At 47.9% G+C, this 13,795-nt stretch overlaps 1 protein-coding gene across 5 annotated transcripts in view; it reads left to right on the forward strand.

Moving 5' to 3' along the window:
- NAV2 (neuron navigator 2) overlaps nucleotides 1–13,795 on the forward strand; it is a 695,198-nt gene that overhangs the window by 637,292 nt on the left and 44,111 nt on the right. For 3 of the 5 annotated variants that reach the window (XR_013958993.1, XM_080640408.1, XM_080640409.1), the window contains 5 exons: nucleotides 1,944–2,402; nucleotides 3,025–3,090; nucleotides 4,497–4,541; nucleotides 6,759–6,919; nucleotides 8,506–8,694. Coding sequence is in view for 4 of the 5 variants with exons in the window: in XM_080640408.1 (XP_080496534.1) it covers nucleotides 1,944–2,402; nucleotides 3,025–3,090; nucleotides 4,497–4,541; nucleotides 6,759–6,919; nucleotides 8,506–8,694 (920 nt within the window). In the remaining variant the exon portion in view is untranslated. The remainder of the gene's footprint in view (nucleotides 1–1,943; nucleotides 2,403–3,024; nucleotides 3,091–4,496; nucleotides 4,542–6,758; nucleotides 6,920–8,505; nucleotides 8,695–13,795) is intronic. The other 2 variants (XM_080640407.1, XM_080640410.1) reach the window with 2 other exon arrangements.

Below are 13,795 nucleotides of genomic sequence, written 5' to 3' on the forward strand. Positions count from 1 at the left end.
GAGAAATTGGTTTCCTATTGCCTCTTAAGGCAATAGGAAAAAGACATTTTCTCACATTTCCACACTGGATGGAAATTTTTACATGAAAATATGATTCGCTGTTTTTTCTTACACTTTCTTTTAAATGTGTGCGGTTTTTGCCTGTTCATAGTATCTTATTAGAATATCCATGTCCACTGGACCATCCTCAAACTGCATATGCATAGGACAAGGCTTATTCTACTTTCCCAGGGAATTTCTTGTCACAGGAAAGAGTAAATCTCAAGGACAGAAAACCGAGCAGTGAAAAAAACAAAAATTATGTGCACATGTACATATTTGGGGATGGATCGGAATGTTTGAAGAGACTTCAGAAGCAGCATTCCACATGAAAGGTATAATGAGGCAGCTCAGTTCTTTGTCTAGACTTGATTATTAGAATTTCAGTAATGATTACTTTTTTTTTTCAGGGGAAGGTCCTATTGGGCTGCTCTTTGTTCTTTTAACAGATTGCCTTGTAAATGAAATTTTTCTCTGCTTCTTGCCTCGAGTATTCTATGTAATATTCGCTCTTTGGTATTATAGATTTCCTTTAGTGACTACAAAGGCATTTTACTAGACCCTTAGGCTAGTGTAATAGAATGCTTGAAAATGCACGCAGCTTCTTGGGTTCCACATAGAACACCTTTCAGCCAATGTCTGGCCATTTCATTGTTTACTAACTCCTGAAGGTGCTCGCAGTGCTCTCACTGTGCCTTGGTTTGGAGAAGGTAGGCCTTAGGTGGAGCGTGATAACTCCCTTCAAGGAAAACACGGCCTTTTTCTGTGTCGTTACACAGAGCAGGGTCAGGAGCAATGAGCAAAAGTGAAGAAGATGGATCCGGTTTTGGTTTTCTCATTGGAAGTGCTTGGCACTGGGATGAGCCAGGCCTTGACATAATGAGGTCCCCGTTGCTGGAAGTATGTAAGCATCCTAAAGCCAGGATTCTGCAGTCGGATATTTCATTCTCAGATGGTCACCAGGCCAAAGTGTTTCTCATCTGTCACCAGATATGGTAGTGAGGACTGGTTATATGGTCGGTCGGTTGTTTGTTTTCACAATAATTGAGATTTGTAAGGACTGTTTGGAGAAAACAGAGATCAAACTCACAGCACTGAGGAGCTTGGGGAAAGGCAGAGTTTGAGTGGATGGAATTACTTGCGTTACTGGAGCGTGTAGCAACCCCCTGAATTAAAGCAACTCTGCCCCTCTACCAGGTATCCTTCCACCAATGGAAGAGGGAGACATGTGTGCCATTGCCTGTGTTCTAACAGCACTTTTTTGGTCACCAGCAGGGGGGTGGCATAGAATGGCATTTCTATGTGTCTGTCACAGAGACACAGTTCACACTGAGAGTCTGGTCTAGCGCCCTGCGAACTCGGCAAGGTTTCTGTGTACATCAGTGGGCGGGGCTGGCGCTCCGGCCCTCAGAGCACCTCTTTCAGGCTGGGCTTGCCTGTGAAGATGCTTGCCCCAGGCCCCAAATAGATCTAGACTCAGGTTCTTGACTCTGCATGTTGTGCTTAGAGATCAAATCGGCCGAATCCCCAGAGTTAAACTGTCCTGGGGTCATGGATGCAAAGATGATGAAGGCAGCTCTTTGCCTTCTAGAAGTTTCCCTGGCCAGGGCAGTTTTCTGGCTACTCTTAGAAAGAAAGGGAAGCGAGATCTTGGATGAGCATGCATAGTCCTGTAGAAAACTATTCCCCAGGGTCTGAGCTGCAGCGGAGAACTAGAGGCTAGAACGGTGTGATGCACCGAGCCCTGGTGGCCTGTCCTCTGGATGCCTGGAGCCATTTCAGTAAAAACGACTGTGCCCTCCCCCAGGGACTCCCAGGCTCCTGTCCCCGTGCCCCCGACTCTCATAGCTCACAGCCCCTTGGCTCTGGGTGTTCAACCCAAACAACCCTTTGTCTCTTCACAGACTCTTTGGTGGGAAGCCTAGCAAGCAAGTGCCCATGGCCACAGCTGAAAACATGAAAAATTCGGTGGTCATCTCCAATCCTCATGCCACCTTGACCCAGCCAGGTAACTTAGAGTCCCCCTCGGGCAGCGGCGCCCTGAGCAGCGGGAGCAGCAGTCCTCTCTACAGTAAGAATGTGGACATCAACCAGTCTCCACTAGCCTCCAGCCCCAGCTCAGCCCACTCAGGCCCCTCCAACAGCCTCACCTGGGGCACCAACGCCAGCAGCTCCTCGGCAGTTAGCAAGGGCTTCCAGTCCGTCAGCAGCCTGCACACCAGCTGTGAGTCCATCGACATCTCCCTCAGCAGTGGAGGGGGGCCGAGCCACAACTCCTCCTCGGGCCTCCTCGCCTCCTCTAAGGACGACTCCCTGGCTCCCTTTGTGCGAACCAACAGTGTGAAGACCACACTGTCCGAAAGGTTGGTGGTGTGCGTCTGGCTGCCTGTATCTCTCAGAAAGACACCCTTTTAGGAGGCAAAGGATTATGTTAGGAATCCCAAGTGGTAATCCCTTTTTGCCTGGGAGATGCCTCTCTTTCTTATCACTGATGTCTTCCTGTAGGAAAGCCAATTTGGGGTAGAATTAAACTCAGCTCTGCTTCCTGTTATCTTTTTCATTGTGGTTATTCTCAGTGCTTGGAGCCACTGGAAGTCTCTTGGGGGCAGATTTAATGCATCCATTTGAAATGGCATTCCACCTTTGAAATCCTTCCATTTTATTCTGTTTGTTCTTTTCCTCCCGCTGTAATTGTGTAGGCAGAGTGGGTGGCCGGCTGCAGCCACGGGGGGTGTGGCAGGATGTTCTTTAGGCAGTGGGCTCGATTTCGCGGTCCTCATGGCAGACACCCTCCTACTGAAGGGCTGCTGGCCAGTGAGAGGGGATCAGGAAACCAGAAGCACCCCCAGAGCTGCGGGTCTTGCTGCCGTGGTGGTGTGTCCATTGTCTCCTTGGGAATGAGAAAAATCACTGTATATGACGACTCCTCCCCTTTCTTCCAGTCTAATGTTCCTTCTCTTGTTTTCTATCTGCCTGGACTTCTAGCCCTCTCTCTTCCCCTGCCGCTAGCCCTAAGTTCTGCAGAAGTACTTTGCCCAGGAAACAGGACAGGTAATGACATCATAGGCCCGGGACCCCACCGAGCCTCCAGGTTCCTCTGCCCCTCTGTGTCGAGCCAGACGTTTTGTGTGAGGCTGTTGGCCTGAGGCTTCCGCTTGTGCTCGTGGCTCCGGTGTAGTACGTGACCCCCAGACATGCCAGTGAGGGTCTGTTCTGCTGTCCACTGAAGCCCGGAGAGGCGGGCTGGGCTGGCCCCTCCCTTCCCAGCTTGGGAAGGAACCACAAACCTGCACTTGAACTGGGGCAGCAGAAGCTCTCACTTGCATCTCAGCCATCCTGTGGCATGTTCCTGCTTCACACCCTCCCCTCCTCCCTCCCCTCCCCTCCCCTCCCCTCCAAGCCCAGAAATGATCTACCACCCACCCTACCACCCACCGTGCAGCTTGGCCCTCACCTTTGTCTCCCACCCCCTCGCTCCCCTCGCTCCCCTCGCTCCCCCTGCTCCCCACACAGCTGGCTCTTCTCCCTTTCCAAGTCCTTTGCTCTAGTTTGGCTCCGTCTGTTTTGCAGGCTGCTATGTTCCCTGTGCCCATTTCCTGTAACGATAATGAAAAAGAATATGTGGCGCGTTGAGACTTCATAAATGAAGAGGCTTGTTTGCCCCCAACTGCCCTGTGGGTGGGCCTCAGAGATGGATATTGACTTGAAATTTGTGGGGGAGCCATGGCTTAGCCAAACATAACAAACAGATGTTGTTTTGTGCTAGAAAAAAAAAATTAATGAAAACCCTCTTCACCCCATCAACAGCAAAAACTTTGTTGTTGTCAGACTCACAGACCAAGCCTTTAAACCCTGGTTCTTTGGAAATCTGAATGCCTTGACTTTATCAGCCAGCAAGTTGTAACACGCCCGACTCGGGCCCAGGGCTCAGCTCCTAGCCATGTCCAATAAGGACTGCAGGAACTGAGAGGGACCTGGAATTCATGAGTGAATTCCAAATATGCAGACAGCAGGCCTCTTGAAACCCTCCTACAAGTCCCTTCTCTCACTGAAGTCACTGCCGGTGGCACTGGGTGTGGCCCCGAGTTAGGGGCGCAGAGAAGCTGGCATCTCTCTCTCCACGAAGCAGTGGTGATGGTGCAGAGATGGGCGACGGGGCGGCGGAAGGCACGGGCTCTGCTTCAAGGTGCGGCAGCCCCTGCATGTGGCTTTGAACCTGTGGGGTTGAGTGCCTCAGGCCTCCTGGGGTAAGGTATGCACTGGGTCAGCGCAGGACAGGGCTGGGGTTCTCTGGTTTCCCGTGGAGGTGCTGCATGGCCAGCTGGAGAAGAGAGCGCCTCTGGTGAAGTGAGTCTCTTTCCCCAGATCTCAGCCCCATCTCAGCCTTTCCCTCCTCACACCGCCTGCTTTTTCTGTGCTTCTCTGAAGTTCTCTTTTTTGTTTTAACTTTCCTACAGTGACCCGCACCTTGATAGGAACACTTTGCCTAAGAAAGGACTCAGGTATCTGTGTTTCCTCCTTGCATCCATGCCATGTGGTGTGGCTTTGGGGCTTGGCTGGCGGGGGTTCGGGCTGGGCTGGGGTCCCCGCTTTGGCCACCGCAGTCAGACCTTGGACGAACACTGCCCTCACACGCTCTCATTCTCATCTGTCCGTTCGTTGGTTTATTTGCTTGAGCAGAGGCTGTGCTTTTTGGGGGCTTAATGTGGTGAAACCATGTCATGAACAACATCCCTGTGAAGCCCAGAGAGCAGTTGCTGCTGCTTTCGGGGCCATGGGTTTTAGTCGTTGAGCATGTCACCATGACCATGCAGTTCACGGGCTGCCTTCCGAGACAAAGGGCATGACTTGTAGCATGTTGATTTGTTAGCCAGGACGCGAGCCAAGGAGGAAGGAAATATCACCCCCCAAACTTAAAAATACTTAGCTTTCGGCCCATAGAAAATTGCTAAGGACAGACACTTTGCACTCGTCTGAATAATAATCAAAATTCGCGTCAGTTTCCGGTGCCCAACAAGACATCGGTGTGATCAGCTTTTGGTGAACAGAAGGAGACTATGAGGAAGTAATGTCCTCTCGTTCATTAGAAGTCATGGCTTGGGTTCAGCTGGATGCTAGTCCTGGTAAAACAAGATGCTATAAGTCACCATGGCTCCCACCATCTACTTCCCTCTGCCAATCGGAGGAACTTCAGTTCTCACGCCTGCCCCGTGGTCTCAACATCTCGTGGTTGCAGCTGTTATTTCTCCAGCTCTCTAAATGCCTCCTTCTATGTAGCATCAGCTTCACTCTGCACTGAGCATTACGTGCTTTTGCAAAAAAATGGAACGTGAGATGAAATGTTTCAACACTGTCATGTCTGTCTGTAGTTGATAACCTGTAGCTCGTAAGGCTGAGAGCATTTTGAACAGTAATGTGAGGTAGGTATCAATACTTCCTTTCAGTAGGAGTTCCGAGTAAAGCCAATTCTACGAATCTAAAAACTACAGTATTGGAAAATCCCCCAGCAGACATCTTGTGGGAGGGAGTTCACCAGTGTGGCCTGAGAAAGGGGAGCTGGCAAGGCCTTTTGTACCTAACAGTGTGCATCATGCTGGGGAGGGCTGATTGTTGGCAACCATGCTAGATGCTTGCATTTTGGCCACTTTCAATATGAGTTGGATTTGATGCACCACTGTTGCCCCAAGAGGAAGCTAACCTCCCTAAATACTGACATTTCAAAGTGCTGGATATATTTCTTTCTGGAGCAGACCTATCCTTTGAAAATTATATAGCTCTGGCTTTCTAAAATTTGTTTTTAAAAAAATTGGAATAGGGATATGTGGCAGGCTGTCTACAAGCAAGTGAATGGACCTAGGAAGTTATATGTCCATCAACTAGAGTGAAAACATGAAGGAAGGCACATTATATATTCCCTCTCACTCTGACTTTCCCTTTCTAGCTCCCTCCCTCCATACACACACATCCAACCCCAACACACCTACAACTCCTTTCTGAAGCCAAAAGAATCCCGAGGTTGACGTAATCAGTAGCTACCCCATGGCAATCTGTTTGTAAATCTAAGGTTTCTGTGGCCACTTGCGTGATTTAGAAATTCTGTGATTTAGATCACATCTATGAAGGCACTCAGCCAATTGGAAACATTCGATAAACTATTACCAAAGACGTCAATGAGGAGGGGGACCGCGGGACTTCTGCAGCCCCTCCCCTGTGTGAAACCCAACGACTTGGGTTCCTTTGTGAAGACGTGTTGATGCTAGGTTGCAGTGGCATCACTGTCCTCACACTTTTTCGTGTCTGTTTTCTGATGTGCCGTGATTCATGGCCACCTGTGTGTGCTCTAGAAGGCTGATGCCCTGAGCTCTCTAACTAAAATCCTCCAAGCTCGAACCGCAGCTTGTTTAGTTGCTTCGGTGCCGTCAGGGTGGGGGCTTGGACATGACACTGTCGTGAATCAACATGTTACAGATACGCCCTGTGACGGCTCTTCTGAGCGTTCACCGGCCTTGCTCCCTTTTATGTGTTCCCTCCAAACTGACAGGAATTGCCATTTTCCCCAAAGGCGGCCAAGTAGCAAAAAACTTGGTAGGTTTCGGGATATATAGTGATCGGACTTTTTTTAACATCAACTTTGGATATGTGTTCATCATCAGCTCCCCGGAGTTCATTTTCTATAAGTGTCATTCATAGTTAATCCAGCCTGGTTTCTGTCTGTCCAGGTACACCCCCACCTCCCAGCTCCGCACACAAGAAGATGCAAAAGAATGGTTACGGTCCCACTCTGCAGGAGGCCTGCAGGACACAGCTGCCAATTCCCCTTTCTCCTCTGGCTCCAGTGTCACTTCTCCCTCCGGAACGAGGTTCAACTTCTCTCAGCTTGGTGAGTAGCTGCTTGTCATGAGCTGTGTTGATCGGCTCCCTGGGGCAGAGGTCAGCTTGTGCTTGGAAGAGATCTGTTGGTCATAGACGTGTGGTTTCATCCCTCTCGGGATCTGGTCAGCCCTCCTCAATGCAGTTTGATTACAGGAGATTGACAGCAAAGGAACTAGAGGAAATGGAAAAGTTTCTGATACTCTAATCTGTAATAGTCTTTCTGTGGTTGATAGAGTTGGAGCTAACCATCCCATTCTTGAGAAAAATGTACCCTATCTCTAAGACCTAAAGAAGTAGGTTGTAGCCCTAGCCAGTTTGGCTCAGTGGATAGAGCGTCGGCCTGGGGACTGACGGGTCCCAGGTTCGATTCCGGTCAAGGGCACATGCCTGGGTTGTGGGCTCGATCCCCTGTGTGGGGCATGCAGGAGGCAGCTGATCAATGATTCTCTTTCATCATTGATGTTTCTATTTCTCTCCCTCTCCCTTCCTCTCTGAAATCAATAACAATATATATATATATATTTTTTTTAAGAAGTAGGTTGTAGAGCATGTCCCATGTTTGGTCATCCTCATGCTTTCTTAAGCTAGAGATAAAAATCATGTTTTGATTGAACAAGTATTCTTGGAAGTGCCCACTCCTGACATGATGCTTTAACAGGCACAGTGGGGAAAGGAAAAGAATATGTGACACGGTCCCTGCTGACAAGTCAGGAGATTCTGTTTATAGGAAACCATGTAGAAACTGAATACGATCAGGTAGCAAGTATCATTTACAGTTAGGAAAAGGAAAGGTCAGTCCTGGCGGGAATTACAGGGAAGGTCGCATGAAGGTGGCAGGATGGGAGCTGCGCCTTGGAAGGCTGGTGGTAGTGTCGGGGGACCTTTCCCAGTCTTGTCTCCTTCCTTAGAGAGGCCGCCCTGCCTTTCCTGAGTTTTGTGAGCAATAAACTCAGTCTTTAAGGACAGGTGTGGCTTGGAATCAAGTCTGATTTAACTCTGCATTTTCAGTTAACTAAGGGGATACTTCTGAAATATTGGACGTTACTAAAATGACTGGATTTTAGTAAGAAAGCTAGCTTCGGCTAAGGTAAATGTGCTGCCTCTGCACCGAATCTCTTGAGGCTCCCTTATTCAGTGTTCCCCATCCGAGGCGACAAGACCCGTGTTCATATTGTTCTTTCCCAGCCGTAACTCTTTGAGGCAGGAGTTTCTTGTCATGCACAAATGTTTCCCATCTGATCAAAAGCCCGGTGCGGCTATTTCGGGCTTTGGGCTTTGGAGAGAATTGTTCCGATGAGCCCAGGGAGTAATTAGCTCATGCCTGGAAGGTGACACGAGCCTGTCGGAACGTGCCAAGTTGGAAAGCTGAAGCCCAGAGCCCTGCTTTGGAACTGACCCACCTCCCCTCCCTTATTTTTAGCTCTTGGTGTGCAACTCAAATGCTGATGTGACCACCTTTTAAAAAATAGACAAGAGAGAGAAGTTGGCAGGGATGGATATGGCTGATAATGAGCAATCTCCTCTTCATCCCTGTCCAGGATTTGAACAGAGACATGAATTCCCAACCTTTTGATTCCATTCCTTTCGTTCCAGCGAGTCCCACCACTGTCACCCAGATGAGCTTATCCAACCCGACCATGCTGAGGACCCACAGCCTCTCCAATGCCGATGGGCAGTATGACCCGTACACCGACAGCCGCTTCCGGAATAGCTCCATGTCCCTGGATGAGAAGAGCAGAACCATGAGCCGCTCGGGCTCCTTCCGGGATGGGTTTGAAGAAGGTAAGCAAGGAGACTGGCCATCTCCCAGGTTAGGGGGTGTATAGTTATAGTTAATTCTTCTCTATGTCCAAGTTCATTTTGTTGACCTGAGAGTCCACCTGTGAGTGCTTCCAACTCCCCCACTTACTGGGGGGTCGGGCTGGAGAACTGAATAGTAGGGTCTGACTCTTAATTGTCCTCTCAGGACTCTAGGGGAGATCCTACTAAAAAAAATCACTATGAACCTTAGAGCTGACTGAGTTTTGCTCTAGGTTTCTCGTTCTTAGACATGGGCCATAGCTTCTTGGCATGCACCCTCATCTTGAGGTTCAGCCACTGGCTCCCCATCTTGGAGGAGCGCATTCCTGGAGAGTTTGTTTCTCTGTGCTGATGCCCCCTTTATGACTTTGGGGGCCCCGGGCAGCTATGCCTCTGTCCTGCTCTCAAGAATTTTCTGCTTTGTTATTGAGGCATCAGTGGTTCAAGTTTATTGCATTTAATAATGCCCTTTTCATTCTTTGCTTGCTAAGTGGGAATATTTTGGATTAGATTTTTATTTTTAAATCATTTAAATCAGAATTTTAAGATTAAAATACTGTGGGCAACTTTGGCAGCCATCTTCCTAGCTTGGTTCCTATCTCTTTCCCTTTGTTCCTTCAGTCAAGGTGTGAGCTAGGGAAACAGCAGGCAAAATGCTTTGGGGGGACATCACCCACTCCCCCAAAGCTTCCCCAGGGTGAACTGGTCGGACACTGGAGGCAGGACTCACTGACTAATGAATGGTTAAGAGTATGTAGTAAGACTACCAGGGTTTGAATTTCAGTTTCACTATTTATTAGGTGTGTGATCTTGGGCAATTACTTCACCTCTCTTTGCCTCTGTTTTTTCACTGATAACGTGGGAGTACTAATAATACTCAGCCCGCAGAATTATGAGATTAATGAGATGATATACACAAATGTTAACCCAATGATGTTATTGCACATCACAGCCTGTAGACTCGGCTTCCGCACTAGTGTCCTGGCAGCTGGCAGTCCAGCCCCAGCTGAAGGCTGTGTCTCTGGTTGTGCCCTTTTTAGTTTTGCCAGTGACAGAACAGAATGTGGGAGGAGAGCCATAGGCACTTCCCTCTGCTCCCAGTTCCCCTGAGAGTGGGAACATGTGCCCAGCATCCTCTTGGTAGGAAAGCACAAACAAACCTCTAATTGTTTCAGAAATCCCTAAATAGGTCAAGAGGGAAATGCAAGATGTTGGCTTCTGCTTTGCCTGGGGTACTGTTTTACAAAAAATTTAAAGAGTTTAGTTACAGAGCAGTTGCCCCCTGTTAATCCCTTTAGCAACTTAATTCTCTCCACCCTCATTTATGTATCCACCCTCATTTATGTATTGTTTGCATCCAGGGACATTCACTGAGCAGGTGCAAGTCTGTAAATCATACATGGGAACCTACCAGAACAGAGGATGGGGGGCTGAGAGGGTTTCGCTGGATTTAAGAGCTAGAAATGAGTGCTGTAACCACTCAGAGCAGCAAGACTGGAGGATATGTTGACCATAAGGTGTAGGAGTAGGCAGTTTGTCTTGAACTCCTGTTATAGTGGGTGTGCTGGCCACACATGGCCACAGAGCATCCCCAGCCCTCCTGATGACGACTCGCAGGTGGAGTGTCCTGCACTGTATTCATCTTCTCTGCCGTGTGTGTACCTGAGTGAACCATGTGCAGCACCGTAACTTGTCCAAACAAGCACCCTTCACCTCATAAAGGTCCAGGACCATTACGGCATCCTCATCAGATCACTTTTATTTATTCCATCTGGAGTCAGCACAACTGTGGAATATCTGCATGGCAAAGTGGCATTGACAACGGGTGCTTGCCCACAAGCAGTGTCTAGAGACTTTTGTAAATCTCATGATTCATGGTGACATGGAACTGAATGCAGAGGGGAAAATCAAAGTTGTGGGGAAGAGGTAGAAACTGCTGTTGATATACCATAAACACATAACATTTTTGTCTTTTGGGAAATTTGGCATCAGATTGATTTTATCTCTTCCACGGTTGTTAAAAAAAAAAAATAAGACTTGTACAATTAGATGGTGTTTTTTTCTTTATATCTCTTTTTTAGAATTTATTTTTAATTTGTTGACATTCAATATTAGTTTTGGGTGTACCACATAGTGGTTAAACTTAAGAAGTGTCCCTCCCCCCCTCCCATTACAATATTATTGATTACTAGAGGCCTGGTGCACAAAATTTGTGCGGGGGGAAGGGAGGTTGTTCCTGCAACCTCTCACAATCCAGGATCCCTCTTGCAATCCGGGGCCACTGGCTCCTAACCGCTCACCTGCCTGCCTGCCTGGTAGCCCCTAACCACTCTGCCTGCCTGCCTGATTGCCCCTAACTGCTTGCCTGCCTGCCTGATCACCCCTTACCACCTCTGCCTCGGCCCCCATTGTAGCAGCTTCATCCAGAAGGTCATTCGGCTGTCTGGTCTAATTAGCATATTACGCTTTTATTATTATAGATATTCCCCATGCTGTACATCACATTCCATGACCAGATGTAACCGTCAATTTGCACATATTAACCCCTTCCCCATTTCACCCAGCTCTCCAACCTCTCTTTCCCCTGGCAACCATCAGTTCTCTATATCTATGTTTTTTCTTTTGTTATTCATTTATTTTTATTTTTAGATTCCACCTAAGTGCAATTAGATAGAGACTCCCCCCCCCACACACACACACACTCTTTTGAATTTCTAAAAGTGTTGCAGAAACAGTTGGAAAAAAATTCACATCTCACTTTAGAACCTCCTTATAAGAGTGTCAGTAGCTATATCACACACCAAGAAAGCAGGAAAGAAATTTAGGAAGAATTAGCACAAGTACTTGTGCAATGATTTTGTGGTATTTACTAACCATCATTCATTTTGAAGGAAGTGGGTATGATAACCCTGTGGATTAGATATAGGTATGGCCCACATACAGCCTTTCAAAGTTATTTCAGGTAAATTCATTTCCATCAGACACATTGTGCACATATAAAGTCAACTTTAATAGACAGGAAGAGGCGGGAGGCATTTTGAAAATGGATGTCTTTGGAGTGGAAAAAACAAAACAAAACAAAACAAAAACAGATCACTTAAGGGCAAAGCAAGCAGATCCTGTTCCTGAATGCTGTGTGACCTTGAGCAGCTCACAATCTCTCTGGGTTTCAGATTACACAATGGCAGAGATGGCCTGAGATTCCTTGTAACTTTAAAATGTTGGCGATACAAGTATAGAGAGGAAATGCATGGCCTGCTTTTGCTGTTTCGGCTTTGTGACTTTCACAGGCCTTTTGTTGTCCCAGAGTATCCAAGCTCCGACTTGTTGGCTCAGTTCACTTAAAGGAGGGCCAGCTACAGTGGTTCAGGGCAGCCACATTCAGTTTGGGGTTGACTCTGGAAGGCAAAAAGTCTTTCTCTAGACCACAGTTTTGCTGTTGCTTCTGACCAAGTGAGAGGGGTTAATTACAGAGGAAAGTAAGTATCTCCACCCGAACCCTGCCAGATGCGCTCTTCTCTGCCTGTGGCCCCAGTTTACATGGAGATATGGCTGCAGGCTGTCAGTGAGTCCATGAGGTGGAGAAACATAAGAGGAAAACTTCCATTTTCTAGCCGCCAGAGGCCATTCAGCAGCCCTGTGCAGGCTTCTGGAGCAGGCGTCTGGCAGGGCAATGTGACTGAAAGGTGTGATTAAGGGGTTATGTTACCTGCATCTCTGCCCCCAGCTTGGCCTCCAGTATAATCTCCCGCTGCTGCTTGTGTCATGGGGCTGAAGTAGGTTACCCCTCTGGAACAATTAGGTCACTAGGTTGGGACATGAGAAACTTCTGTTAATGTGTGGACGTATTAACGCTGAAAGCCATTATTGGCCGTTAACACCGTAACTGATTTTTTATAGGGTATGAGTCAGATGAGTCGTGGGTGGAGAAAGAATGGAGGCAAAGATCTAGAACTCCAAGGAAGGTGGCTGTGAGTGGTGGTGCAGGGGCAGCCTCAGTGTGAAGGCTAAGAGAGAAGAGGGCAGGTAGGGCAAGCCCAGAGCAATGTGGGTTCAGGAGGAGAGAGCCCACCCAGGTGGCAGTCAGGGCAATAAGGAAGTCTTCATGGAGAAGGGGTTTGCGCTGATCCTGAAGGTTTGGACAGACAGAAATGGGGTACATCCTAAACAAAGGGAACAGTATGGGCAGAGCCTCTGAGGAGGCAAAGAACTCTCCAGGGCATGCTTGAGAGCCACGTGCAGGACTCAGAGTGTCTGGAACCACTTAGAGGAGGCACCTGAGTGAACACTGAGCTGTTCCTCGGGTATCTTGTGGGCAGGTGGCTTCTGCAACTGCTGATGCAAGTTGAGTTCAATCCTTGGGTGGTGACTGAAAGCCGCTGAGCACACGTGGAAAGTTACTTCCGAGCCTCCCACTCAGACTGAAGGTGATAGCACGGTGTGGCACAGAGGCATTCTACTGTGGCCAGGAAAGCTTCGCCCATGGAAAAGGTCCGAGATGTCGCCACATGCCTATTTCTCTCTTTCAAACAAGTTGTGGAGAGAGACCAAGAAAATGTTAAAGAATCTGGTTTCCCAATAGAGAAGTCAGCCAGAATGCCTTGTCCTAGAGAAGACCAGGCTTTAAAATGTCATGAAAGCAGCTAATATGATGTCTCCCCTTGGCTGAGGGCAGGAAGGGTGCTAAGAGGGTATGAGGATGGTCCTAAGTCAAAAAGTGCCAGTCAGAAACGGAAAAGACGATACCACTTGCTTGTCCCTTGGTAGACATGATAGAAATCAAACACAGAATCTATATTTCACTGGGTTGTGCTTTCTAGACATACGTTTGTAAGCGAGTATTCTTCCAGAAAGGTTTTACTATGGCCATAATCAGCTCCTCTTCTGCAAATACAGGTGGCAGGTGCTAGCAGGGTATAAAATACACAACCACCACAATCTCAACCCTAAATGAATACATTAGAGAAAGAAAGGAACAAAGTATGCTGGAATCATAACAGGTTGCCCCTGGGTAATAGAATTATGAACCATGCCGGTTACTATAATGGATTTGCTTTTTAGCACTTCTCTATCCTTGAAAATT

Source organism: Plecotus auritus, assembly GCF_963455305.1.
Source record: "Plecotus auritus genome assembly, chromosome: 9".
NCBI classification, from domain to species: domain Eukaryota; kingdom Metazoa; phylum Chordata; class Mammalia; order Chiroptera; family Vespertilionidae; genus Plecotus; species Plecotus auritus.